This window comes from Vollenhovia emeryi, unplaced genomic scaffold, assembly GCF_000949405.1.
Source record: "Vollenhovia emeryi isolate VEMERY1.0 unplaced genomic scaffold, V.emery_V1.0 DF939448.1, whole genome shotgun sequence".
Lineage (NCBI taxonomy): Eukaryota > Metazoa > Arthropoda > Insecta > Hymenoptera > Formicidae > Vollenhovia > Vollenhovia emeryi.
In genome coordinates, this window is record NW_011966918.1 from 14,664 (window position 1) to 41,242 (window position 26,579).

The 26,579-nt window shown below is 36.3% G+C and overlaps 2 protein-coding genes across 2 annotated transcripts in view; both read left to right on the top strand.

Moving 5' to 3' along the window:
• The first annotated feature begins 6,018 nt into the window (after nucleotides 1–6,018).
• On the top strand, nucleotides 6,019–15,147 carry LOC105557593. The gene is made up of 4 exons (XM_012004868.1): nucleotides 6,019–6,305; nucleotides 7,884–7,933; nucleotides 8,480–8,797; nucleotides 11,212–15,147. The coding sequence occupies exons 1-4, from the start codon at nucleotides 6,294–6,296 to the stop codon at nucleotides 12,038–12,040; spliced, it is 1,209 nt and encodes a 402-aa protein (XP_011860258.1). The 5' UTR covers nucleotides 6,019–6,293; the 3' UTR covers nucleotides 12,041–15,147.
• Nucleotides 15,148–23,751: 8,604 nt separating this feature from the next.
• The window catches only part of LOC105557597 (glycine-rich cell wall structural protein 1.0-like), a 6,489-nt gene continuing 3,661 nt past the window's right edge, over nucleotides 23,752–26,579 (top strand). Inside the window, exons 1-4 of the mRNA XM_012004873.1 lie at nucleotides 23,752–23,769; nucleotides 24,657–24,718; nucleotides 25,097–25,401; nucleotides 26,432–26,548. Coding sequence (XP_011860263.1) covers nucleotides 23,752–23,769; nucleotides 24,657–24,718; nucleotides 25,097–25,401; nucleotides 26,432–26,548 — 502 coding nt within the window. The remainder of the gene's footprint in view (nucleotides 23,770–24,656; nucleotides 24,719–25,096; nucleotides 25,402–26,431; nucleotides 26,549–26,579) is intronic.

The window sequence follows — 26,579 nt, forward strand, 5'->3', positions numbered from 1 at the left end:
ACAATTTTGCTGCAATAATGCAATCTTTCAAAACAATATCTCTGCAATGTTGCTGCAATATTTCCGTGCTGTATGGGTACAAGTTGTCCTTTGATAAGGTTAGGTTAGATTCTTACAACTTTATGTAGACAGTGCTTATTTTACGATTGCGACTCTGTCTAGACGACTTTAAAATTGCGACCCTATCTACAGTTATACGACTTTTTATGTAGACGAGGCTTAAGCGGCATCGTTCCGCGCCCGGACCGGTTTCACCGACGTCACTCGTGCGCACTGGACGGTGTGGTTAGTTAACTTTGACCACGATTACGATAAAAAACGACTGCAAGAAAATAAAGAATCGATTAAAATGGGAAGCTGATATTTAACGGTGAAACAGGTATTGGTACTGTTTTAGAAATCGGAGAGATAAAAGTGTGCTCACAGAGAAGAATTAATTTTTAGTTTTATTGTCTTCTGACAGCAATTTGAGTATGTGTATGATTCTTATATAGGATCGTAATTACTATCGTAATTTATATAAAAAACGAAAAACAATAAAAAATTTTACTAACTTTTGGTACACTTGACGACAATATTTACTTGATACAAGAATTCTACAATAAATATTATACAAACTAAGACTAGACTACTCTAAGGACAACATATAAGAACAATGTCGTGCAATTAGAACTAAGATTAATAGCGTAGAAAAAACGATTACTTTTAATAAACGCAAGTCTAGAAATCTAAATCTAGAAGAAAAGAAAAAGAGCAGTATGGTGTGTAGAAATAGTTGCAGGCTTTTTCGAGAGAGGTCGCTACCAAACATCTGTCAGATTGTCAGTAAAGCCATGTTGTTGACGATGCTAGGATTTGATTCAAAATCTCGGTCTGAGCAATGTGTAGCTAAGAAAATTGCTACTTTTTCAAAAGAGTTGCAAATTAATTGGCTATTTTCTCGGACCGAGTAGATCGTGAAATTAAAATTGTCGACAATTGACGTTTCCGTCTCCTATCTTATCGACACTGATCGAGTTCCCTAGCGGCTTTAGGATTCCCTTAAAGTAATTTTTAGATAGCCAAGCCTGTCCAAGTTTCCGCTAGAGGGCCGCGCGACATAGCACTTTCTCGTAAGAAGAAAACCGCACGCGATGTTATAAATTATATCACATGCCTTTCACGATTCTTAAGGCCCAAACACAATGCCAGGCAACAGGCAATAGGAACAGGAAATAGAATTTCTGACGCGTTGGGTTGGTTGGAAGAAAATTTCCGACGAATCCAAGACTATAAGGTTTCTGTTAAATTCTTAAAGTCAGTTTTAAGTTTACCTTAAATAAAAGTTTAATAAGTAAATGTTTCTTATTTTTTTAAGTAAAATTTTTAGGTTTTCTAAGGTATATTTTCCTAAGGGTAGAGTTATTACTTTTTAGTCAATTGTAATTGAAAATATTAAAACATTTTCAAGCATTAAGACAACTATCTGATGTTTTTATTCATTAATACTGATGTTGTTTCAATTATTTTATTTTAATTACACTGATCTTGTTGATACAACATAATTTTTTCCCGGGTAACATTATTTCATGTCCCTCTTTGAAGCAACTTTTGTTTGAAACATTTCTCTATGAATAATGTATTTTCGAGTTCAGATTTGTCAAGTTAAATGCCTCACTCTCTTTATTATAATATTTATAAATTTTTTATTATAATATTTATAAATTTATTAGATATACATACATAAATTTAGAATGAGTACTTATTAATTATATTTCTATAATGATTTTCTGTAGTGCTTCGTGTCTGCAATTTCCAGTGTGCGATACAAATAGAAATAAGAGAGTTCAGAGCTGATGTTTATTAAATAATGTAAAACGGTGCTTGAGAAAGTGTATTGTGTAGCATATTCGTCGATCTTGGTTATTCACCTTCGTCAATAGTATCTCATTTGAAGCCTTTACGATCTATTACCAGGAAGTAATAACTACATTTTCGCCGGTATAGGATATGCTATATAATAAGAGTATAATGAAGCGGTTGTTCTGCAGAACCCACAAAATGAGATAATAAAAGAGAAATATGTAGCAAATGCTAAACAACTAAAGGAAACGTGTGAGTTAAACGTAGTTGAGGCTATAATTAAGGCATAAGTCGTTTTTAATTTGAAAATATTATTATTGGTAACGCCACGGTGTTGTCACTAATTGTATCCATTAGACGACTGTACTGTAAAACAATTATATTTAAAACATATTATTTAAAATATATTATTTACTTATTATTATAATATATATTTTTATCGCAAAAATATTGAATAATTTCTTCCACTTTATATGCACGTACACATACTCGTATATTTTACGTTTCATAGGGCTAATAGTACATAGTGTTCGTTTAAAGAATTGCAAAGTAAGGTACATTATGTTAAGAAGAAAATATTAAGTTTACGCCGAGATATATTCTGTCGGATCATGTACTCTTCCCTCTCTTTCTCTCTTCGGAGCACATTTTACTTGATCTTGTAATAGAGCAATTTATGGGTTATTCGCCGCAATTTTCTGTTTAAGACATTGATACTTGAAAAAAACACGGAAGGAAAGATCGCGACTTTTATATTCCACAGTGAAACTGCTGCTGCGATAGAGATTTTCCGCTGCTTGACGAATGAGTCTATATCATACTTGTGATTACTAATAGTATCCAACGAAATTTTATTCCAGGTCGACATGTCGTGTTAAGAGAAAATTGAAGGAGTATCGAAATCAAGTAACACTCAAGTAAGTTTCTGAATAAAGTAGGATTAATAGCTGTAGGTTTTTAAACAAGCTCTATCTTTTAAACAAGTTCTATCGGGTTACATCGGTGTATGTTTGCTCAAAAGTAAAAAAATTCTAAAATGCGAATTAAATGAAAAATGATATGAATGTAAAAAGTATTGTAGAACAAATGTAGCATATTCTACAGTATGTGAATATTATGTATATATGCATATTTAAAAAGAAATTGTAACGTTTTCTAACAATAAGAACGGAAAACACAATACACGTTCACAGACAACTACCAAATCGCTTAATCGAAAGCGTGACTGAGAGCGACTAAAAAATGGCGAGCCACGTATGATTATTAATCTTCAGTTACATCTTCAGATGTATCTTGAGTGCACTGACTCGTAGAACTATTGTGTGCGAAGAATTGCAATCGTGAAAAATTACATTTAATCCTAATCCATTTCTTGTTGCATTTATTATACAGAGCAAAAATTCGGCACGTACTTTTTGTTCGATTATTGTAAAATTACTATAATATTTATTTGCATATAAACATGAACGAAAATCTTTTTAGGAACGAATAGGAACTTTCTCTTCGTCAATGAAATGACATATTTTTCATTCCTTTCTTCCTTTCTAGACTTGAGAAAATTAAATTAGATCTTACAATTAGAATAAGTTCGGCTGCTATCGTAAAAAATGTCATACCGTGTAATACATATCTGGAAAAAGGGTCATCAATCATTTTCGTTTATCACTGAAATTAATTGACTTTTGTGTCGTTCTCCAAAAGAGGAAGTGGCATTGATTGAGAAATAGAATACTATCCAGTTCTCGTTGAAAAAGGTACGAAGTTAGAAACTCGACCTTGAATTTGGTGCAAGAAAGTATGTGAATGTGCGTGAATAAGCTAATTAACGGGCGCCTCTAACAACACCATTGTCAGCGTCCCGGCGCGGTGCGTCGAGAAAGGATTGTGTATGTGGACCGTAACGGTGCAATATAAAACCGATGGTTATCCTTGTCAGTGAAATTTTAATTACATGAAATAGAGGCACAGTCGGCGCGATGGAAATACCAATTGGCGAATTATCAAAAACACGTTACAACGTCAATTTTATTTTCTTGAAAGCTGCAGTAGACAGTTTATACAGATCTTTTCAAGACAGCTGTATTAACTTCACTCTCCAATTGCAATGATAAAGTTTTGATTGTCGATAATTACTTTTTACCCATTAATAAAAGTCTAAAACAAGAGTCTATTTTGAATCATGAAACGGAAGAAACAAATGTTTAGTCACATTGAATTATGTTGATGATTCAATTATTTACGCGACAGCTGATACGTAAAGTAAACTGCATGATCAATGTAGAACAACGGCAGATTTTCGTCGTTTGTAATAATTTATTTACACTACTTGCATAACATTTGCGCGAGTTTTGAAAAGTCAGTTTTTATATTTCACAAACAATTTGTGAATATTGAAAGTAATATCTTACAAATATTACAATTGCAAAAGTTTGTGTAACTTTTATGTTGGAAGAAAAAGTTTCTTTGCACGCATAAAAATATTAAATAATCTTTCTGGAAATTGGATATAATATTCAGAGAGTCGATCGCGCGCGTCGAAAGTGCAACTAGTAAATGTAGAACACTTTCCGTGGGGTCGCGTTGTCGGAGCAGTGGTTACATTCTCTTGTTATTTGTTCTTCGTATTTTGGAAAGCACATTTGGGTGTGGCCTATAGACGTATTAACACATTTTTTGCGCGTTGTCTGTAGAATGATAATTATCAACAAATATTTAAACAATAAAATTCATAAGGCTCTGACGTGAAATCACAATTCGAAGAAATGAAGGATATAAGAGCCAAGACAGGACGTTAATGTCTAAATAATTTTAATTTTTTAATTTTGCGCAATAAATTTGAAAATTAAAATCATTTAAACATTAACATCCTGTCTTGGCTCTTATACCCTAGCGGAAAAAATTTCTATAAATAACTACAAAAATTGACTTGAAATAGCAATTTGTAGAAATTTTTATATCTTCTAATTTAATTTCGTTCAAGAAATTTATTAATGAAATTATTAATAAAATTATAAGAGCATTGAAGGTCTAATAGCATGATACTATCATTCTAGCTCTAAACACAATTCTTATTGTAGCTTATTAATTCAAATTAATGCATCACCCCCTCTATTTCTATGTATCTTTCATATTTTATTATTTCTTGCTTTCATTCATTAATTTTATTTTATAATATTTGATTTCCATGAAAGCTTCTTATCCTTTGTTATTTTTCTCTAATAGGCAGGTAGTCTTTAAATCATAGAGGAAAGTCCTCTGTTACGAGATAAGTTTCTAATATGAGATAGCATTCAATATCCAAATTCAACTACAAATCTTTTTTTGCAACAATTACACAATCTAAGGACGAATTTTTCACTAAACAGAGATTTCGCTCCAACGGCAATAAATTCATAGTGGAATTAACACATGACGTCTATTAATTTATTATAACAGAAACCCCCGCTGTCTCATATTAGGAGCCTATCTCATAATAGGGGACTCTCCTCTACTTGAATAATTATTAATCGCGAGACATTTTTTCTGATGTAGTTTTCTCATGTAAAATTCCATAATTTACCTCACAAAATTTCACAATGAAACGGATATTTTGAATAACGCGTTACGCGCCAGAATTTAAATAAGCAGAGCAAGAAACAAAGTAGAAACTCGGTAAAAAATTAAAGACCAACGCGAATGCTGCTGCACCCAGGCAGCGCTGCCGCGACGGATAATAAATCCTATCAGTTTTTTTGTCGCTGCCTACTAAATTGTCTATTTACCGCCGTTATTTTCCGTCGCTGTCTACGAACTTTCGTTTGAGGAGACCCTTCCCCGGGTCCGCGATGTACCAGCTGCTTCGTTTTCATTTCATAGAACCGATAGCGCCGGGTACACCTGTCGGATCGGTCCCCCGGCTCATCCGAGACGTCCCGGCGGGGAAAAAGCCGGGAGTAATCTCTCGCTGCTGCATCTCTCGCATAATGGATGCAGCGAGCGTACGCCCATCGCGTCGCGCCGTCGACGCTGTCCGTCTCGCTCGGTGAAGAAAGTGTCGATTTCTCCCTAAACAAAAATTCGACGGCTCACCCGGCCGCGTTTAGCGGCGAAGGCCGCGGGGGACCCTTCTCCATTTCCATTCAGCGCGATGGTACGGCGGACGCGGCGCGATCGCCGGTGCATTTCCACGGTGGGAGGCGATCGGCGACTATGCGCCACGTCTATGCTCTTTTTATCTTGTATAAAAGAGAAGAGGCGTAGCGCAGATAGCCGCAATATATCTGGATCATCCGCGGCGGCGAGCACGACCGGACACGGATTGTATCTCGGGCCTCTGGTCGGTCAGCAGGTGGCGAGCATCGCCTCTTCGCCGCACGTGCCTCGCGACGACACCGATAACGCGACGACAGGACGGTCAGGAGCGCATTATCAGGGCTTGGGCAAGCGGCGCGACTCGTTCAAGGACCGGCGGTATGCGGTGCTCGGTGAGTCAGACCTTCCAACTTTGCCACGAGAGAGATTTAATTCCTTATTTAATTGAGAAGCGATACCTTCTGTCTTTTAAGACAGAAAAAGTTGTGCTGATAAACGGTACAGATGTACTCATCTTTTTCTGAAGGAACAAAAGGAGTGACACCAAGAGACAGATAAGCTATCTGTAGGATGACTTTGACAGTTAATTAAAAGTGACAAATTTAAACGTGCAAATTTTACGTACAATGCTTTTGCATTGTCTTGGAGTTAGGGACGGTGGTTCCAATCTTTCGGAAAATTAACTAATAGTTGAAGCATATGTGTGTTTTTGTTTCTCCTTCGAATTCAACAGATAGACATATAATTGAACTATTAGTTAGTTTACCAAGGGGTTGGAAAAACCAACCCTTAGGCCTGGGTTTTCATTTTCTGGTTAACTGTTGACTAGAAGTTAGTTTAGATACTCTGTCTCTTCTTAGATCATAATAAGATGGAGAATCGACTAACCTCTGGTTAACAGTTAACCAGAAAATGAAACACTGGGCATAAACGAGATTAAGGGCCAGTTTCACAAACGTCGGTTAACTGTTAACCAGAGTTCAGTCAACTTCCTCTCTTTTTCTATTTTGTTATCTAAGAAGAGACAGAGAATCAATTAACCTTTGGTTAGCAGCTAACCGACGTTTGTGAAACTGGTCCTAAATGACAGAAAAGAGGAGGAGAATTTACTTCTTTAAATCACAATTCATCTTTTTATTATTTTTACTGGTTGCCTATCTCGCTTGTTAACGAAATAATTGATTGAGATTTATGCTTGTGTTTAAATAATTAATAGCTTTTTATTATTGCATTATAGATGAATAAATTTGAACCTTTATGCATAAAAAATAAACTTAATATGCATATCTATACTTTTATGTATTTAATTATATAGAAAAGAAGTAAAGACAGAATTAATCCTTGGAGATGCAACAATTCATTTTGATAATTTCACAATTTAATTGAACAAATAGTATAATGTGACTTTGCGCTACGCTTTTCTCAATTTAATATTGCATTTATAATAGAACGTGTGTCCCGTATTTCGTAAACCAGAATTAATGACAGTACACTTTGAGGATTAAAACAATCTCTTTGTACAATCGCTAGAAATGAAAAAAAAAGATTAGCAGTTTAATTAAACGCGGTAAAAGCTTATTCGAATTTAAACTGATTTCTAGGATGCGACTTACAATTAGAAGAAACTGACAACATAGACAGGATTAACTTTCATCGTGTGAAAGTCGTAGTACATACTTATCAATGAAAGTATGATTAAGCGAGGGAAGAGGCGAGGCCGATAAAAGCGAGCCGACGGGTTTAGATAATTACGCTATTTGTGATCATAAACCGAGCACTAATGACAACCGTAGCGTGTTAAAATTGCGTGCCTCGGCACGTGTAACTTTTACAAATGAGATTCTACGCGCGACCGAGCTCTCATGATTCCGTGCGAAAACCTGTCAACTTAATGGACAGTTGATTTACTCGATCGTTTACGCTCGTTATCGTTAATAGAAATGTTAATAATCTGCAATTAATGTTCGCAGGTCCTCTGCCTTCTGCTGCTGGCGATCAGCGAGCCCCTTCTTACTCATGCGTGAGTATCCGTGCCACACTTAATTAAGGCTAATTGATTGAATTAGATTAATATCGGTATGGAGAGAAGTGTTGACTTATCAATTACAGTAAACGGTATCTCAAAGTCGTAAATTCACGTTTTAAAAACTGGCTCACGTTACAAAAATATAAGAACTTATAAGTAATTATTTAATCATTTTTGAACAATGTGGATCTTAAACGATTTTATAAATATATCACATTCTCGGTAACATACAATTAATTACAAGTTTTTGAAACGCTTGTTAAACTGTTGGCAAATTGATTAAATAATAATACACGGAGATAACTTTCTTCAAAAGTTTATCCTGAAAATCATGTAATCGTGGAACAACACGGCACTTCGAGAAATTTTATGAGAGTTTTTTGAAATTTTACCATACATTTTAATAGTAATTACACTTAGTGTACATTTTACTTTAACTTTGTCCCACGATTACACGATTTTCGGGATCAATTTTGAGAGAAGATTCCCTCCGCGTATAAAGCATTAGATAATCTGTCCATTATGTATTCTCCTTTCCAGAAAGGTAGTGGTGATCGTACCACGACAAGTAAGACGGAGCCCAGCGGTGCCATGGCGACCTCCGGGTCAGTACAAAAAAGCATCTTACAGCGGAAACATCTTTCCTCGTCACGCGCAATACGGTCGCGTTAATCGCTACTACAAGAAACCATTCCGGCCGCTGCCGTATGGAGGCGATGATTTCGATCACGGTCCTGAATTTGCGAATCACGTGAATGTACCGTACGGCAAAGACATCAGTCACGGCATCACTGTCGGCAAGGGATACATCCCGTACGATAACATCAAGAACAATAATTTGCCATTCGTGCACGAGAGGTAATCTTACATTCTCTATACGATTTATTTTAATTTATTTCTTTTTATCTTTAAGGACATTAAATTTTTCTAACTGTATTAAAATCTAATTATAATTATAGCATAATAAATAATAAAGTAAATAAAAATAGTTGTACAGTTAAAATTAATTATAGTGTAACTAATAAAAAAATGATATACTTAGAATTAGTTTAACTATAATTAATTATAATAATATTATTTTCACAACCTAATATGTGGAGATGTCTTGTCACTTTTGTTAAGGGAATCCTAAAGCCGTCTGTTTTATCGACATTCTTTGTCAGAAGTAATTTTTTAAGAGGATCCTTCAGCCATCTTTTTACCGACACAGTCAAATATAGTTTTCGCGCTTGTAATTCTTTTTATTAGCTTTTATGCACAAAATAATTCCAGGATAAGTTGCGGGCCACATAATAGAACATTTTCATACTTAAAACGCTCAGTTCAGAAGTCTAATAAAAAAGATATTGGTATTTGAAAGTTTCAATTCGTAGCTCTAACTAAATTGGAAATTAGCTTTATAAAATTGCTAAATTCTTTCACACGATTAAAGTACGCATAAAGACAAAACCAGGGACAGTCTTACGTGATTAAGGTTAGCTAACCTCAATCACATATAAAATGATATTTTTTATTTCTTTTCTTTTTTAATATAAAGTCGACTGTCCTTGGTTTTGTCTTCATGTGTACTTTAATCGTGTGGAAGAATTTTGCAATTTTATAAAGCTCATTTCAAATTTAGTTAAAACTACGAATTGAAACTTTCAAATTATACCAATTTTTTTTATTAGACTTCTGAACTGAGTGTTTTAAGTACGTAGAGTATGAAAATGTTCTGCTGTGCAGTTCGCAACTTATCCTGGTATTATTTTGTGCATAAAAGCTAATAAAAAGAATTACAAGCACAAAAACTATATTTGACTGTGTCGGTAGGAAAGATGGCTGAAGGATTTTCTTAATTGGCTTTATAGAAATGCAAAACTTTCTACGGAATTAAACTACTCAGCACAATCTAAACTATGCTGGTTGACTTTATATATCAAACACGAAAAACAATAAAAAATTTTACTATATTTTGGTACACTCGACGACAATATTTGCTTGATACAAGAATTCTATAATAAATATATACAAAATAAGACCAGCATACTTTAAGGACAACATATAAGAACAATATCGTGCAATTAGAACTAAGATTAATAACCTAGAAAAAAAGATTACTTCTAATAAACGGAAGTCCTGAAATCCAAGTCTAGAAGGCGTGTAGAAATAGTTGCAGGCTTTTTCGAAAGAGGTCGCTGCCAATTATCTGTCAGATTGTCGGTAAAGCCATGGGGTTGATGATGCTGATGCTACGATTCGATCCAATCTCGGTCTGAGCAATGTGTAGCTAATAAAATTGCTACTTTTTCGTAAAAGTTGCAAATTGATTGGCTATAAATTTGTCGGACCGAGTAAAACTTGGAATTAAATATGTCGATAATTGACGTTTTTAATTTCGTCTCCTATTTTACCGCCACTGATCGAGTTCCCTAGCGGCTTTAGGTTCCCCTTAAAACTTGACTGCGTAACTTGTATAAAAACATCAATGTTGCTTTCAAATTTGTCAATAAGTAATCGCACACAGTACAGAAAGATTGCAGGAAGATTGCAAAAATGTTACATTGCAAGATTGTAATATTGCAGCAACGTTGCGCAACATTGCTGCAACGTTTCTAGAGGATTGCAGCAACGTTGAAATGTCCGCCCTCAAAGAGATTGCAGTGCAACATTATAGCAATGTTGCAGTGAAATATCTTTGGAATAATTTGTTGTTGTTGTACATAAGCAGAGAATTTACTAATTACATATGCATCCGGGCCTTTTTCAATACACAACAAGCTATTGCGAAGCAACCTAAGGAGATTATGTCGCTTCGCAATAGTGAATAGATGGAGATTGCGAGCAACACCGCACTGATCAAGTACTTAATAATTCGCGCATTATTGGTATCAACGAAAATAACATTATAAAATTCTCGTAATTAGAAAAATTTTTTAAATAGAAAATATAGTATTTTTATTATTTTTGAAACATTGCTGCAATATTACTATCGAAAGTTTGCAATTTTATATCCCTGCAATGTCTCTGCAAGATTGCACTGCAATCTGCAAGATTGCAACGTTTCTGCAATGTAACTGCAACCATCTGTGCTGTATGGGATTCGTGCAAAGCATTATCTGACTTCTCACAGACGAACGCTTTTACTTTCAAGAAGTTCGACTAGTACAAATGACACATATTGCATTCAAAAGAGGATGAACTGGTATATTTGATACCGGTTAATCTTGATCGGTTTATTCTAGTTTCCACTCGCGACCAGGTTTTCCTAACATGACTCTTGCTCGCTTTAGATACCCTGGCGCTTACGGGCGTCAACCGGCTGCTCCGGACTACCCGCCAACCAGTTTCACGTCTGTAGGTCAGGAATACGCAACGTCGGCGACGGCGCATTCCTACGAAAATCCGCAGATAGACTCGTTCTTCTCGGACATGGAGAGCGCTGCCAGGGGCGGCGGTCTAAAAGACAACGTGAGCAACAAGTATTATGGTACGCGCTCGATTGAGAAAGACCTCAGCCTGAGGAACCAGCATGCCCTCAGCAGCGTCATAGAGAAGAGCAAGGACTCCCTGGCGAAGGGCACCGAGGGTTTGTCCCCAGATACGCCTCCAGCCGCGTACGCTCACGCCGCCACCGCTTCCACTTCCGTTGCCATTCCCTCCGCTACCACAGGTGTGCAAGGGGCCGTGGTGGTGCCGGTGGGTATACCGTCGGCAACTATCGCCGGTAATAAAGACGGTATCGTGCTGCGGGACACCGTGTCCCTGGACGAGTATCAGAGAAAGCTGGAGGAGCTCACCAAGACCTGGCCGAGCGTGTTATCCGCCGGCGCCCACTTCGCGACGGCCGGAGCGATCTCCGCGCCTCAGCAGCTGCACGCTGGCTTCCCGACCACCGGTCTACCAGGTGCCAGCTTCGGCGGCCCGACCGGCGGTGCTAATTGGCTCTCCAGTTTCGCTCAGTCCAAGCAGGGCTACGCCGTACGGGAGGATCACGGGGACACCACGACCTATGACTTCAGAACGATGGGCGTACAAGGCGCACCGTATCAGCAGCTATCGTTGGCACCCCACGGGGGTGTATCGGCGGGCTCGGGGTTTGTTCCGAGCGCCCACGGGTAGGCGAGGGATACGCGCGGGAATATCAACGTCGCCCGATTCGTGCGAGCACAAAGTTCTTTATTGTATTTAAGGAGTATTTATTTTTTTTATTTACGTAACTGATAATTTAGATCCACTGTCTTTTTTCGTGAAAGAGCCGGAAGGACCGGTCAATTTCATGCCGCGAGGTCTCTGAATGCGAGCGCGTCGGACGTCAATGATTGGACGTTTTTAAATAAAATGTGATTTTGATCAATTTAACTTCTCTTCTCGCAGACACAGCAACATAACGTACGTTCGTAACGTGTTGCCACGAATGTATAAATATGAGGGGGAGGGGGTATTTTCGTGTCGCGAAATTTGACGCGTCGGAATGTGAATTGAATAAAATTACGTCCAGATTCGAGGACAGGTACGGCCAATCTTTTTCAATTCGCGGGCCACGTTCGACATTTTCAAACTTTTCGATAGACCGAAACAGTCTTGAAAATGTTAGATTAAAAAAAGTTTTTTATAAGAAAAAACACCAAAGCTGTTTTAAACATTAGTGTTTTTTTTCTTTCTCCAATTTTTCATATTTCAAAATATTGCGGGCCGCATCCGGCTTGCGGGCCACAGGTTGGCTGTGCCCTAGAAATTCTCAACTATTTGTATATGTGCAGATATTCCGCAGTGTGCGCGGTAACGATATACATATAAATACGTAACGTTTGAAACTTGGTAGGATGTTTCTAATTTAAATCTTATTTAGGATCTCTTATTGGTCTCTACGTCTTGATGAGCTTGGAGCACTGTCAACATTTACTTTCTCACGAGAACTTTACTATTCACACGAAAATCGACTGTTCATATGAGTTGTACGAATTGTCCGAGAAAAATTCCTGCCCTGAACATTTTATGGTGAAAATATTGTAGAAATATTTTACGCTTGTATTACGTTTCTATTTTTAAGAGAAGAGAAGAGAAGAGAAGAGAAGAGAGAGAGAGAGAGAGAGAGAGAGATTGTTTTTTACTTATCTGACAATTGCATGTACAATTCTAAATGAAATCAAATTTTTGATAAATCTCCTCTTTGTTTCATATGTTCAAAAGTATCTAAGGTAGTGTTTTTGAAATTATAAGCAAATAAAAGATAGAAGAAAGTCCCCTGTTATGAGGCAGGTCCCTAATATGAGGCAGCGGGGTTTCTGTTAAATAAATGGAGAAGGAAAGTCAACAATTTTGAACACGGTCTGATTATTATTAATTTTATTTTTTGTTACGTTACATCTGACAATTTTATATTTTCATATTATAATTAAATCATTTGTTGATTCCATTTATGAATTTATCACCCTTCGGGCGAAATCTGTTTAGTGGGAAATTCATTGTTAGATTCTGCAATCGTTGCGAAAAAAGATTTGCGATTGAATTTGGGTGTTGAAAGCCTGTTATCTCATACTAGAAACTTTCCTCCGTGTAATAATACACGTAGAATAACTTCGGGGCGATAATGTGATGATCTTAATTAAAATTGCGGAAATAGTAGGTAATGAAAATGTCACATCACATTTTGTTAACTATTCAATCATATCAATTCTAAATCACTTTATACACAGCCCATATAGCACGTCTTCTCGAGTTGTCCTTAGTAGCACAGTGCATTAACCAAATATTGGGCAAACATTGGCCCGATGTTTGGTTGTATTGGGCCAATGTTCAGCCAATGCACTATGCTACGTGTGTCTAAGAGACGACTTAAAGACATCTTAAAAATGTCTTTTAGACACGCGTGCTGTTTGAGATATATGTGCAGTTTAGTTGAAGGCATTTTTTACAGGTTTTCTTGCCATTTGAAATCGGGACATGTGATACACGCGATTTTAAGCGGCGAGAGACGCGTAAAAGGCACCTTCGACCCAACGTAACACACTTGGATTTGCAGTGATTGTTCAGTGAATAAATCAAGTATATTTCAGTAATCAGCTTTAGGAAAATGAAAGTTAATAATAGTAATGAAATGAAACGATCGTATCAAATTATTGAGCATGACAGAGTGGTATTATGAAGTTACGGAAATATTCTCTTAACGTCCTAGCGAATTTTACTTTCACTTTGTTTTAATCAGGATTAATGTGTGAATTTGTGTTTGCAAAATATTCGATACCTTGAACAAGTCTCGTCGAGCTTGCCCGTCTCATTATAGATTATTTATATGTATTGTTTTATTCGTAAGAAATTACTTATAAGGAAAGTCAACATTAACGTCTGTATGAGCACCGTACGACAATTTTCAACGCGGTCTGAATATTATTAATTTTACATTTTGTCACGTTACATCTTGCAATTTTATATTTTCAAATTATAATTAAACGTTATATGATTTTCGAATGCGAGAAAAGAGATTGTAACGGTCGCTGGACAAACTTTCAGTCTCGAAAAACGGACACGGACTGTTGAAAAATTGAAAAAATTGCTTAACTGTCCTGTCGTAAGAAATAAAAATGAGATATTTTTTACATAATGTTTTTCAATTAGGATAGAGCATGAATAATGAATTTAAATGATTTTAAATTGTACGTATTGCTATGTTACTTCAATTTGTCAAAGAATCTGTGACTGAAAGATTGTACGCGAGAAAGATATGTCGTGAAGTGGATGGCATTGCGCATCGCTACAATTTCAAATACCTAAGATTTGTACGCAACAGTATGACGTCATTCCTGAGATTGCATAAATGTAATGATACTATTTTAGGGGCTCGTAAGGCAGGCTACTATTATTCTCACAAACATTAAAGCATTACGTGCAAATTATGAATATTTAGACGTATAATTGTAAAATTAATAATCGAATCTGAAGCTGTAAATATGAAAGAATTATGAGGGAATGATCAATTTATCGATCAAACATTTCGTCGCGACCGGATCTCTCTAATATGTAATTAGCATGACATATTAGTTGAAGAAATCTGTTTCAATTGTTTCTACTAACCGAATAAGTTTTCAGTTCATCTGTCGTACACACGTTCGACTTCTCCCGTTAATATGTAAAGGACGAGGAATATCATTCCGAAGTGTCGTTATAAAATGTATAATATACCGTATATGTATATCTGACGATTCTTTAAGTACGAAATATTACATATTAATATATTTGCAATGTATAAAAAATAAATACATATGATGTATGAAGAAAATGATTAAACTGAAATAATTATTAATGTCCCTTTCAACTTCCATTCCTCGACTTAATGAATAATTTACGCAAAAGAGTATTTAACTATTATTTTTATCATCTTGATTACGCGCATTTATACATATAATAATTATCGGATGAACCGTTAAATATGGCATCACTGAAACTAAGTTTGTAAGTCTAATAAGAAATAATAGTGAGCAACACGCACATACAGTACATGTGGTATGTGTGTTGCTCACTATTCATTTTTATTAGACTTACAAACTTAGTTTCACTGATGCCATATTGTTCTTTCATTTAGCCGGAATAGCAAGCTGTTTTCGATCTGTACACGTGAGCCATTTAATTGGTATATTACACAAATGTTTCCACGAAACAGACAGTTTTAAGTGCAAAAGGTGCAAAAGTGCAGAATCACTCCAGCATCCCCTTAATATTGCGAACACTTTTAATTGTCTAAAAAGACATTTGCAAATATAATAATTGTACGATATTTGTTTATATCTATTAATTTGTGGCAAGAACAAGAGGTACGAATTTCCACAATGGCAACTGTCACATCAGCGGTTGCAGAGTTTCTTTTTGTAAAAATAGCAATTGAAGGCATTTGCGGGTAATAAATATGCACGACGGCCGTTAAATCTGACTGGTCGGAAACGCGCGCCGTTTCCACGGTCGAGCGGTCATGGAGGCGGCTGTAAAAATCGGCCGCCTTGTCCGACACTCGAGCAGAGTAATGCCGGGAGATCACGGTCACCAGCGGAGATCGCATCCTCTCTCGTTCCGGTTACTTTCACTGGAAGACCGATGACCGGTTGAACGTTTGAAAGTCGAGAAAGCCGTTCTCCACGATCGCACCGTCTATATGCTGTATAGATGCCGCTCACGGTTGTAATCGGCAAGAAGGGAATCGATGGCAGAGGATAGGGAAAGTGAAAGGATCGGGAAAGGGCTCGGGAGAAAAACGATAATTCGCGGTGAGCGAATCAAATCGGGTTTTTATAAAGCGTCAACAAGCAAAAACGAGGCATCCTCTGCTAAAATGTGGCTTCCTATCCGATTTTTAATACGATTCACGCACGAATTGCGATTCTTGATTGCCAAATTTTAAAAAAGGCCCAGAAAAAGTATTCAAGAAATTAATGTTTTCGCAGTTGTACAATTGTTTAATTTGGTTAAAGTAAATTCTATTTATTTAGAAGAAGAAAAAAAAAGAATTCTTTTAAACGCCAAAGTTCACAGAAGGTTTTCTACATGTTCCCCTCCCATTTCCACATATGCTTCACATCTTTGTACCGTACAAGTGCGAGCTCTTCCAAAAATGCCTGGCTGCCCGGGAAGAAAAGGAAAAATCCATTATTTATGTCACAATTATGTAATATTTAATTATATTTTATGAAATTTCATTGTAAAAATCATCAGATCCGCAAAGATTTGACACTTTTCTTGTAATGTTCGAGGTTATCTATTGAGATCGAACTAAATCTATAATTGAATGTTCTAAGACCGGTATTCATAGTCAGATCTTATATTCAAGACCGTCTTAAGATCATCTCTAGATACTCCGCAACCAATCAAATGTTCCATACAGCATCTTTAGATAAATTCAAGACGGTCTTGAATATAAGATCCGACTATGAATACCGGCCTAAGAGAACATAAGATCTCGATAGATAATAACGTTGAATATTCAATAAAAGTGTCAGACATGATGATTTTAGAACTGGATATAATTAGATATTACGTGATTGAGATAGACGTTTCCATTTTTTCCCGGGTGTTTATAATTCTGAAAATATTAATTTTCCACTTTTCTTTATTGGGACTTTCTGTGCGTGTCAGGAATCGATGAATAAGCATTTAAATTTTCTAATGTTGTCTGTCATTTAAGTCTCGATTTGTTTCTAACATTTACATATTGAATTCGTATCGCTAGACTGAATTTATATCGCTTCATACAAGTAACGACTGTGTATGCACATACGTACATATGATAAAATGATGAAATTAATTAAGAAAACTCAAATAGGTTGTATTAGATTAATGCAAAGGGTCTCAAGTAGCATCGGAGAATCCGAAATGGATTCTTTTTCCATCCCGTTCTTTTAAAAACCTTCTTAAAAATGAAAAAAGAATTAGTTTTTATATCACTAATTCTGAGCTCACTTTTAAATACGAGGAAATTTTTTTAATTTAAAACTTTAATTCTACAATATTAAGTATAAAATAATAAATAATAAGATATAAAATCAATTAAAACTTTAATTTACCTCCGCGCAAAGTTAAAAACTTCTATACATACATGGAATCCATTTTGAACTACCGCAAACGAATTCTCTTGAGTTTATTTCGATCAGATTACGCTAAGAATTTAAAAAAGTGAATCCATTTTGAATTTATACCGATCGTACGTGCTTTTTGGAATTTGTCGCTTTTCTATTGAGTTCTGTTTATTGCATTAGATATTTACGTTAAATAGAAAGTCTTTTTCTCTAAGAACAAAAATTGAAAATTTACTGAATATAATATAAAAATAATCAAAGTCCCCGACAGTTTTGACGCAATTTTGATTTCTATTTTGAACGACAAAAATAACAAGCTTTTTGCGACAATCTACTATCAATATTTCTGGAGATGCGTAATTTCGCAATGTCTGCTAGAAGGCTGCTCGCTTCGTATATTTTGCATCGAATTGCATGACGCCGCTATCGGCGAATCGATTTTATTCCCGACCGCGAAAGGCTGATCTTGATCTTAATTGCAAGGTAAGGTCGTTCGGTGCACCTTCACCACCGGTTTCTCGCGGAAGCGTGTGAAAGTAATGGGTGTCAGTCGAGCCGCATCGTCAAAGGCAGGCATCAGCACAGGCAGGAGGAAGTTCGAGATGCTGATCAAATTTCCATCGTGTAATCGACGCGCTTGCAGGAAGACATAAACCTTTTTAAAAATATATATTTCGGAAACTTCAATAGCTAATCACGCGCGAGATGAATTGTAATAAAAAGATTCGGGTTCTCCCGGTTTCATCCGCAAATACGTTTAACACTGGGAATCACCGGTGCCTTCCCATATGAATTTAGGTATATTTTTACCTTCAAATTCAATGACAAATTAATTCAACAGAAACCCCCGTTATTTCATATTAGAAGCCTATCTCATAATAGGGGACTTTCCTCTATGTATAAGCAAAATATATAAATGTGTCAATACGAGCGCGAAATGAGGGAAGGCATCGGTGATTCCTAGTGTGCGCACAATTCTTACAATTGACTCGCGCAACGTTTACTCGTAAGTTAATGCACGTTTTATCTGAAGAGAGTAACGCTCACAAAGTAGAGAGTTTAACGCATGGGACCGGTTCTCCGGCCGCGAAGAAGAAATTTCATTTTACGAGGCATAAAAACACGCGCTTGTAAATCATCGTCCACTTGGACTAAATGGGGATTGAGTCAGTTCGATTGTTTGAGGATAATGCCTCTACAAGTATCGTGACAGGCATTACATGATTAGCAATAACGTAAGAGGTACACTCCATGTTATCTTTACAATTTAACTCTTTCACACATTGTTGCGACACTTTCATATAGATCACTAACTAATTATTATTAATTGCCGCCGCACACTAAAAAAATGCCGTTTCACGTATTTTTGTGCGTATCTATTTAAGTGAAAGCTACACGACAAAATCATTTCTCCCGGAAAAGTCTCATTATTTGCACATAATATATATATAAGAGAATATTTAGAAATTAAGAGAAAATTTCCTGTTTGTGTATTTTCCGACACGGCGGCGATATCGACTACTGTATCTTAATGCGATCAGAAGCAAAAACAGATGTTTAACGTTAAATTATTTTATTTCGCTCAAGCAAGTCTGGCTTCATTAAAGATTGAAGCTTCGTTGAGATTGGAGAGCGGGGGTTGCATTGTACCGAGATCACGAAAACCCGCGTCTCTCGCGTTGAATTGACAAGTGATATAACGGAGATACCGTGTCAATGCCAGCTTGCGCGGAATCAAGGCCAGCAATTCCGGGCAGAAGGAAGTCCGCGAGTGCTCGCCGCAAGTTTCGTCGCGGAATTTGCCGTGCAGGCTTGAACACGATAAGGGAAAAGAGTGAAAGGATAAGGAGCGGCACAATACGACCGGGAGAGCCTCTCACGGTTACCCGCCACGAGCAACTGTCTTTCTCGGTGCGACATGGTATGCGTTTCCGTCTCTTCCCGTTCACCAGCCTCTCGCGGCCTCGGTCTCGCTCTCACCCTTTTATTTTCACTCACTCTCCCTTTCCCTGCACCCTATTCTACCTCCTGCGCGTTCCTGCTACTTTCTATTTTGTTACCCGACGGTATCTATGCGCCGGACGTATGTGTGTATGAGATCCATTAACGCGCTGCACAAGGTAGATACGCGCGGCTGAGGAATCGCGTCGCGAACTTTATATTGGGTGTCGTAAACCAGTAAATCGCTTTTCATTTGTGGATTTTTTTTAAACCATTAAACGTTTTGTTAAGCTTTCTTTTCAGTAAAAGTATCGACAAAGACTATTATTCTTCTCGATTCTAGGCGTTAATTTGCAACGGTCTGAATATTTTTAATTACAAAGGCGATATTTAATTATCTTTTCTATTATAGATATTTTAAGATCGATGTTAAAACAATGCTTTGTAAACGTATTTTTTTAAATACGTTTCGAGAAATATATTTTATTATGTTATTGTTTGACTTGATTCGTAACAGGACAGATTGTTTTTGAAACAGGTTATATTTGTGTGTCCAAAGCTCTCTCCCTTTCCGAAAAGTCTTTCAACAGCTTACGATTACAAATTTATAGCTCTAAGTGAGTTTGTGTTAATAAAAAATTAACTTCAAGTTGGTACAAAGGTAATAAATGCGAATCAACAGTCTGGACGTGCGGGACACCTTGTATAGAGAATCCTCCGCGATAATTAATGTTACTGAAAAGTGCGAGGTAAATCGTCACTCTGTGCTTTCACATGGTTGCACTGACGAAGATCTCCCAGCGATTAAATGGTGAGTTGTTTGAGCATACTCGTTATTTCATTGTTGGGAATGTAGCGGTATCTACACCCGCATATATTGTGCGGCGGGCAATAAGCTATACGCCTGCAATGAAGTGTGAAGATTTGAGAAAGTAGAAGCTCAAATTGAATTGAAATTTATCGCATCTATTGTTCTTACGAACTCTCATTAGTTCTGCGTTAATAACGCAAATTCAATAGATATGCTGGGAGTCCTTTTCCAATCTGATTAATTGTTAAACTAGAAAGCGAGTCGTTCCGAGAGGAAGGAAATTAAATGTTTTACGTAATTATTATTATTTAATCAACGAAAAGCCGATGTAAAAAGTAAAGCGGTAATACATATTCTTCAATTTATTTCTCTTTGTTACAATTTTTTTTAATATATTAGATATTTATTACAAATTTACTTTAATGAATGGATAAAAGTTTACTTAACAAATTATGATTCGAAATTGTTGTTCTTTCAAAAGGTATCTAGCTTGTAGAATTTTCACTACAAAAGCTAAACAATTATAATAACTGTATGCTATTATTCTATTTCTTTATAGAATTATTTACAATTTGTTGATCTCAATTATATCTATTTGCTTTTTCAATAAGCATTTAGCCAGTACATGGAGCCAATACAAGTAATACTTTTTTCTTACATTCTCAGTATTGTTTATTCGAAATAATAAAATTGTCCTAATTAACTATGTATTATAAACTAATTATACTTTTCTTTATACAATACGCAAGATAATATCGAGCATAAGGAATTTTGTTTTAGAAACTAATAATTTCGAAAGGAAAAAACAAAATTCAGAGCAGTACGCAAATAGTCCTGAATTCTCGCGTAGCCTTCATTACCTCCTATGCAGCACGCATGTCTAAAAGACACCTTTAAGACATCTTCAAGTTGTCTTTTAGACATACGAGTACATATCTAAAAGACGACTTAAAAACGTCTCAAAGATGTCTTTTATAGACACGCGTGCTGTACGGGCTTAAAATATTCTATATTTAGCAAAGAAAAAGAGTGAAATTAAAATTAAATATATTGAAGATTAAAATAAAATGTAAATGCATTGCGCGCTATCTCCAATTACATCAGCGCGGAATCTAAATCAGCTTCGGATCTACAATGTTTTTGCATTGTCTGTGTTATACATCTTAACACATCGATTACACGTTACGTGCACGTTCGTGCTGGTATATCTACGATCGATTAGAATCGGTATAATCAATGCTATTTCTTGTTCGAATTACGCGCACAATTATTAATTATTCTCGCGTAACAACACAATAAGCGATTATTGACAGGTTAAATCATTATGCGTGCGTATTAATGCGTACACAAAGTAATTCCTACGCGTTACAGAAACTTTATAGAGGAATATACATGCTTTTCCCATACAGCAAGACGTGTAACGCCTCATGAATAACGTATAGATTATTTAAGAAGCGTTAATGTCGTATGATTTACGTCATTGGAGACAAATATGCGATTTGTCTACAACAAAATGGATATACGGCGAGGCGGATCAAAGAGGTGTTTGTAGGCTGCATCTTCTTATGCAGCGTTGCAAATGTGCGTTTCTTTCATGCTTGGAATATTTGAGCAGAAACCCCGAGGAGATACGTCTATCTTATTTCCTAGTCTCCTTTTTGTTCTGGAACTCGGGGAAAGTGTACAATCAACACTGGTAATAGTTCCGATTCGATGTTAATACTTATGTTTATCTGCTTATATGTTATAAACACATAAATCATAGAGATTAGTCATTGCAATGTCACTGCGCTTATCGCTAGTTACCAACTGCAATAGTGGAAGTGATAAGTAATGCGAGAAAGAGAGCACCCGGTAGTGTCTTGGACAGTGCACTACACGGTGAGAAATTTCTGTCAAAAATTATCCCGCACATTATGCAATCGTGGGACAACACGGCATTTCAAGGAATTTTATGTGAGTTTAAGGGAATGCTGGAGTGATTCTGCACTTTCGCACCTTTTGCACTTAAAACTGTCTGTTTCGTGGAAAGATTTGTGTAATACACAAATTAAATGGCACGTGTACAGATGATCGAAAGCAGTTTGCTATTCCGGCTAAATTAAAGAACAATATGACATCACTGAAACTAAGTTTGTAAGTCTAATAAAAAATAATAGTGAGCAACACACATACTGCATGTACTGTATGTATATGTTGCTCACTATTATTTCTTATTAGACTTGCAAACTTAGTTTCAGTGATGCCATATTGTTCTTTCATTTGGCCGGAATAGCGAGCTGCTTTCGATCTGTACACGTAAGCCATTTAATTTGTATATTACACAAATGTTTCCGCGAGCTGACAGTTTTTAGGTTAGAAAGGTGCAAAAGTGCAAAATCACTCCAGCATCTAACATTCAACTGGTACCACTATAAATCTTTCGAATGTGAATAGAATAATCTGTCGATTATAGCGTGTCGGTTATACTATATATGGTATGATCACAGGTTTCACTGCATTTTGCATAAGATAAGTGTATTACACAATAAGCAATGTGCAATACATAAACTCAATGGGTATTAAAAAATTATTCTGAACAAATATTCCAAAGGCATTCTCGATGAATATTCTAAAAATGTTCTTCTTTGTTATGAATAAATGATTTCTAATTGTAATAATCTATATATATTTATAGAATATTCGATTGGAATATTTTGAAATTAAGAATATTTGCACTCCAGAAGAATATTCATAGAACTATGTGTGCTATCTGGGTTAGTGTACATTTTGCTGGTAAAATGTACGGTAAAATTTCAAAAAAACTCACAAAGTTCTTCAAAATGTTCAGGATCAATTTTAAGAGAAAATTCCCTCCGTGTATTCATAACATAAAAATCTAATTTCTTTCACGTGAAATTAAAGTAAGATTAGCGCAACGGGAAGTTCGGGGCGAGAGAAAATCTGTCTTCCGAGTTTTAACGTCTGTTTCGTTTCCAAAATTCGTACGACTTCACGAAGCATCGATTGCGGAAGCCAACGAGTCACTGCACCGTACACTCTGCCCCGATTATCGCGAACCTAGCTGGCGGTAATCAATCATAAGCATCGATACATATACATATGTCGGCAAGATCGAGAAAGTTCAAATGGGAATTTCTCTAGGATCGAACTGTGTGGGTCACGGCCGTTCTTGCTCGCAGAAACGCATTACGCGCTTGCATGTAGTGGGCATCATCTGGCAAGTACATGTACCCCGGGTGTGCGGCGAGGGGTAATGCTCACACCAGTTTCGTACGTACGATCGGTTTCTTTTCGAGTGTTCCTCCGAGAGTGCCTCCGGTGGTACCTCCGGTGGTACCGGCGATCTTTATTTCATCCCCACTCGGCGCTTCCGGTATTTCCTCCCGTCTGGTATATATACAGGTAAGACCGCCGCCGCAAATATATGACAGTGTATACCGGGTCGCCGTGGTGAGCTGTGCGTGGGATAGGAGGAAGGAAAAGGTACGGCGGGCGGCCGCGTCCTGGATACCAGAATGGAACTCAAACACGCTGTAAGAAATTAAAACGGACGAAAATTGTTTCGTTTCACTGAGAAATTGGTAGAAAGGTTCGAGACTTTGCGTGCGGTTCGATGCGGCCTTGAAAGTGGTCTTCGTTCAGTGGGTTTTTTTTCTTCATCCAAATCTGAAGTTGCGCGAACGACAGTTTCGTGACTTTCGCGGACAAGAAGGAACTGTTGTAACAATTAGAAACTTTATTGACCCAGCTAATACATAATAATATATAGGAGAGCAGTTTTCTGTGTGTTATAATAATTCTCAAAGTTGTACGAAATTAGTGATTACAATTAATAAAATTTGATATTACAGCACAGCGGAGTTTTGTTAGTGAGAATAATTCTTGAACAAAATTAATTCCAAGAAAGTTAAATTTTTCAACGAAAAATATTTGTAATCCTTACTTTTGCTGTTGTAAAGAACATTTGATTATTCAATGCTTTCTTATCGATAATTTTTAATAATTTTAATTGAGAATTGTTCTAGCAATTGTTTATGACGTTATTTTTTGTTGCGCAATAAAGTCTGCTTATTGTTAAACATAAATATAAAATTTAAGTGGTAAGTTATGATTTTACCGAATCAAGCGATTAATTGTTTTCCGTGTTGTTAACGTAGATTCTCTTTCTTCTATGTGAATATCGATATTTGTATGCGATTATCAAAGGTTTGGAAATATAAAAATTGCGCATGTAATCTTTTTGATTTTTGTAATACAAGGATATTCAATGCTAAGATAATTCTCGTAAGTAATATTCGGAACGAAATGTAAAATAAAGTTTATTACGAATTAATTCCCTCGCGTTTAGCATTATCTGTTAGATTCATTTATCTAAAATTTAAAAATTGATGGACCATTAAGAATACTTATTTAATTGCAGATAAAGGCCCTCATTCTTGCAAATATTCTATCAGTAAGCCTCGCAACCTTCGGACATGAGCAGTGAGTTTTAATCGTATTAAAATATTAGTAAAATTATCAGCGTATTAACCGACAAATGTACAATATCTTGCGAATGTGAGATTTAGTTTTAAAAAATACCAAATAATTCCTCTTTCTTTTGCGGTGAAAATAATTAATCCGTAAGAAGTAGCATAAAAAGTCTAATGTTTCAAATTTATACCATCCTACTTAGACGCTCATGCGTAATTAATTTACATGTATAAGTAATTTAATCAGGACGCAATATTAATTCATAGAAATGAGTGAAAGAAACTGAGAGATAAGATTCTTCGTAATCTGTAATTACCGACACCTTAAGAAGCGCGTTAATTAGACCTCGCGCCGTTCCTTGTTTTAAGTATACTTTTTATATTTCAGTGTGCATATAAGGATACATTTGCCGGAGATATTGGAGCACCACGAAAAGAAAGTCATAAAATATGAAGATCACGGTGGAGGCGGTCATGGAGGCGGCGGTGGAGGTGGTGATCATCACATAGAGGTCTCTGGCCCTGGGGGGGATATTGGAGGTGGTCACGGCGGAGGTTTCGGAGGAGGTCATGGTGATAGCTATGGAGGAGGCGGTGGTTTCGGAGGCGCTTTCGGAGGGGGCTTCGGAGGAGGTCATGGAGGAGGTGGCGGCGGTTTTGGAGGAGGTTTTGGAGGTGGTCATGACGACGGAGGTGAGAAAAATGAAATTAAAGATATGCTTTAGTTATCCACCTTGCCACCTTTTTATAAAGTTTACAACATTAATTTTCTTTATAAGAATAAATTGTCTAATAGTAAATATTTGAGAGAGAAAAAGTGTGTTAAGTGTTTGCAAAGAAAAATGGATGTTATATTGTTTACTGAACAATTGGTACGTTTGATGAAGGACTTGTGATAAAATGCATTAACAAACTGCACGGATGTTATCTTGATGTAATACTTTCGCGTACCAACGAATTTATAATGTAATAATATCTTTGAATTTTATTATGACAGAAGAAAAAGTCTCTTATTTAAAGTTTTATAGTCCTTTTCATGTATTGAATATAATGACTCACAAGTAATAATAATAAAGTAATAGTAAACCATTGGCCATACTTAGTTTTGTTACGAACAAATTAAATGAATTTTTCGTATATGTTTGATCGCATTTTCGATATATATATATTGATTCTTTCAGTAAGAAAGAAGAACACTAAAAAATATGATCTTCTTTAACTAAAAGATTTGCTATCTTTTTCTGGTTTCGAGAACGTTTTGCGCATAATGTTATTGAAAACCTTTCAATTAACTGTTATCTTAGTTCACGATGAACTAAAGACTCGATGTACAAAGAACAAGTACTAATATTTTGAAATTGTCTATTTTAATATTTAGAAAATGCATGTATTTGAATATTTATCAGAAAATCCCATATACTTGTTATATTTTTTCCCCCATTATTCTTTGTACTAATCTTTTACAAACGTAGTTGATCATGAATATGAATATAAACATGAGCGAAGACTCACTTTATGTTTATGTCTTTTCAAATAAAAAAATCACTTTTCTCTTCCTCCCTTTGTCTCCTCTTTCTTTCTCTTATCTATCTCATATTTATCTCATGAGAGAGTGAGAGAGAGAGAGAGAGAGAGAGAGAGAGAGGAGGAGGAGGAGGAGGAGAAACAGACTTGGAGACTACAATCAAAACAATAACATGCTAAAAATAATAATTTATTTTAGGTGGGGATGTCATCATAGATCATGGCGGTGGTCACGGAGGAGGAGACTATGGGGGTGGCGGTGGTTTCGGAGGTGGCCACGGAGGAGGTTATGGTGGAGGTGGCGGCGGGGGAGGCGGTATCATCATAGACCATGGAGGACATGGCGG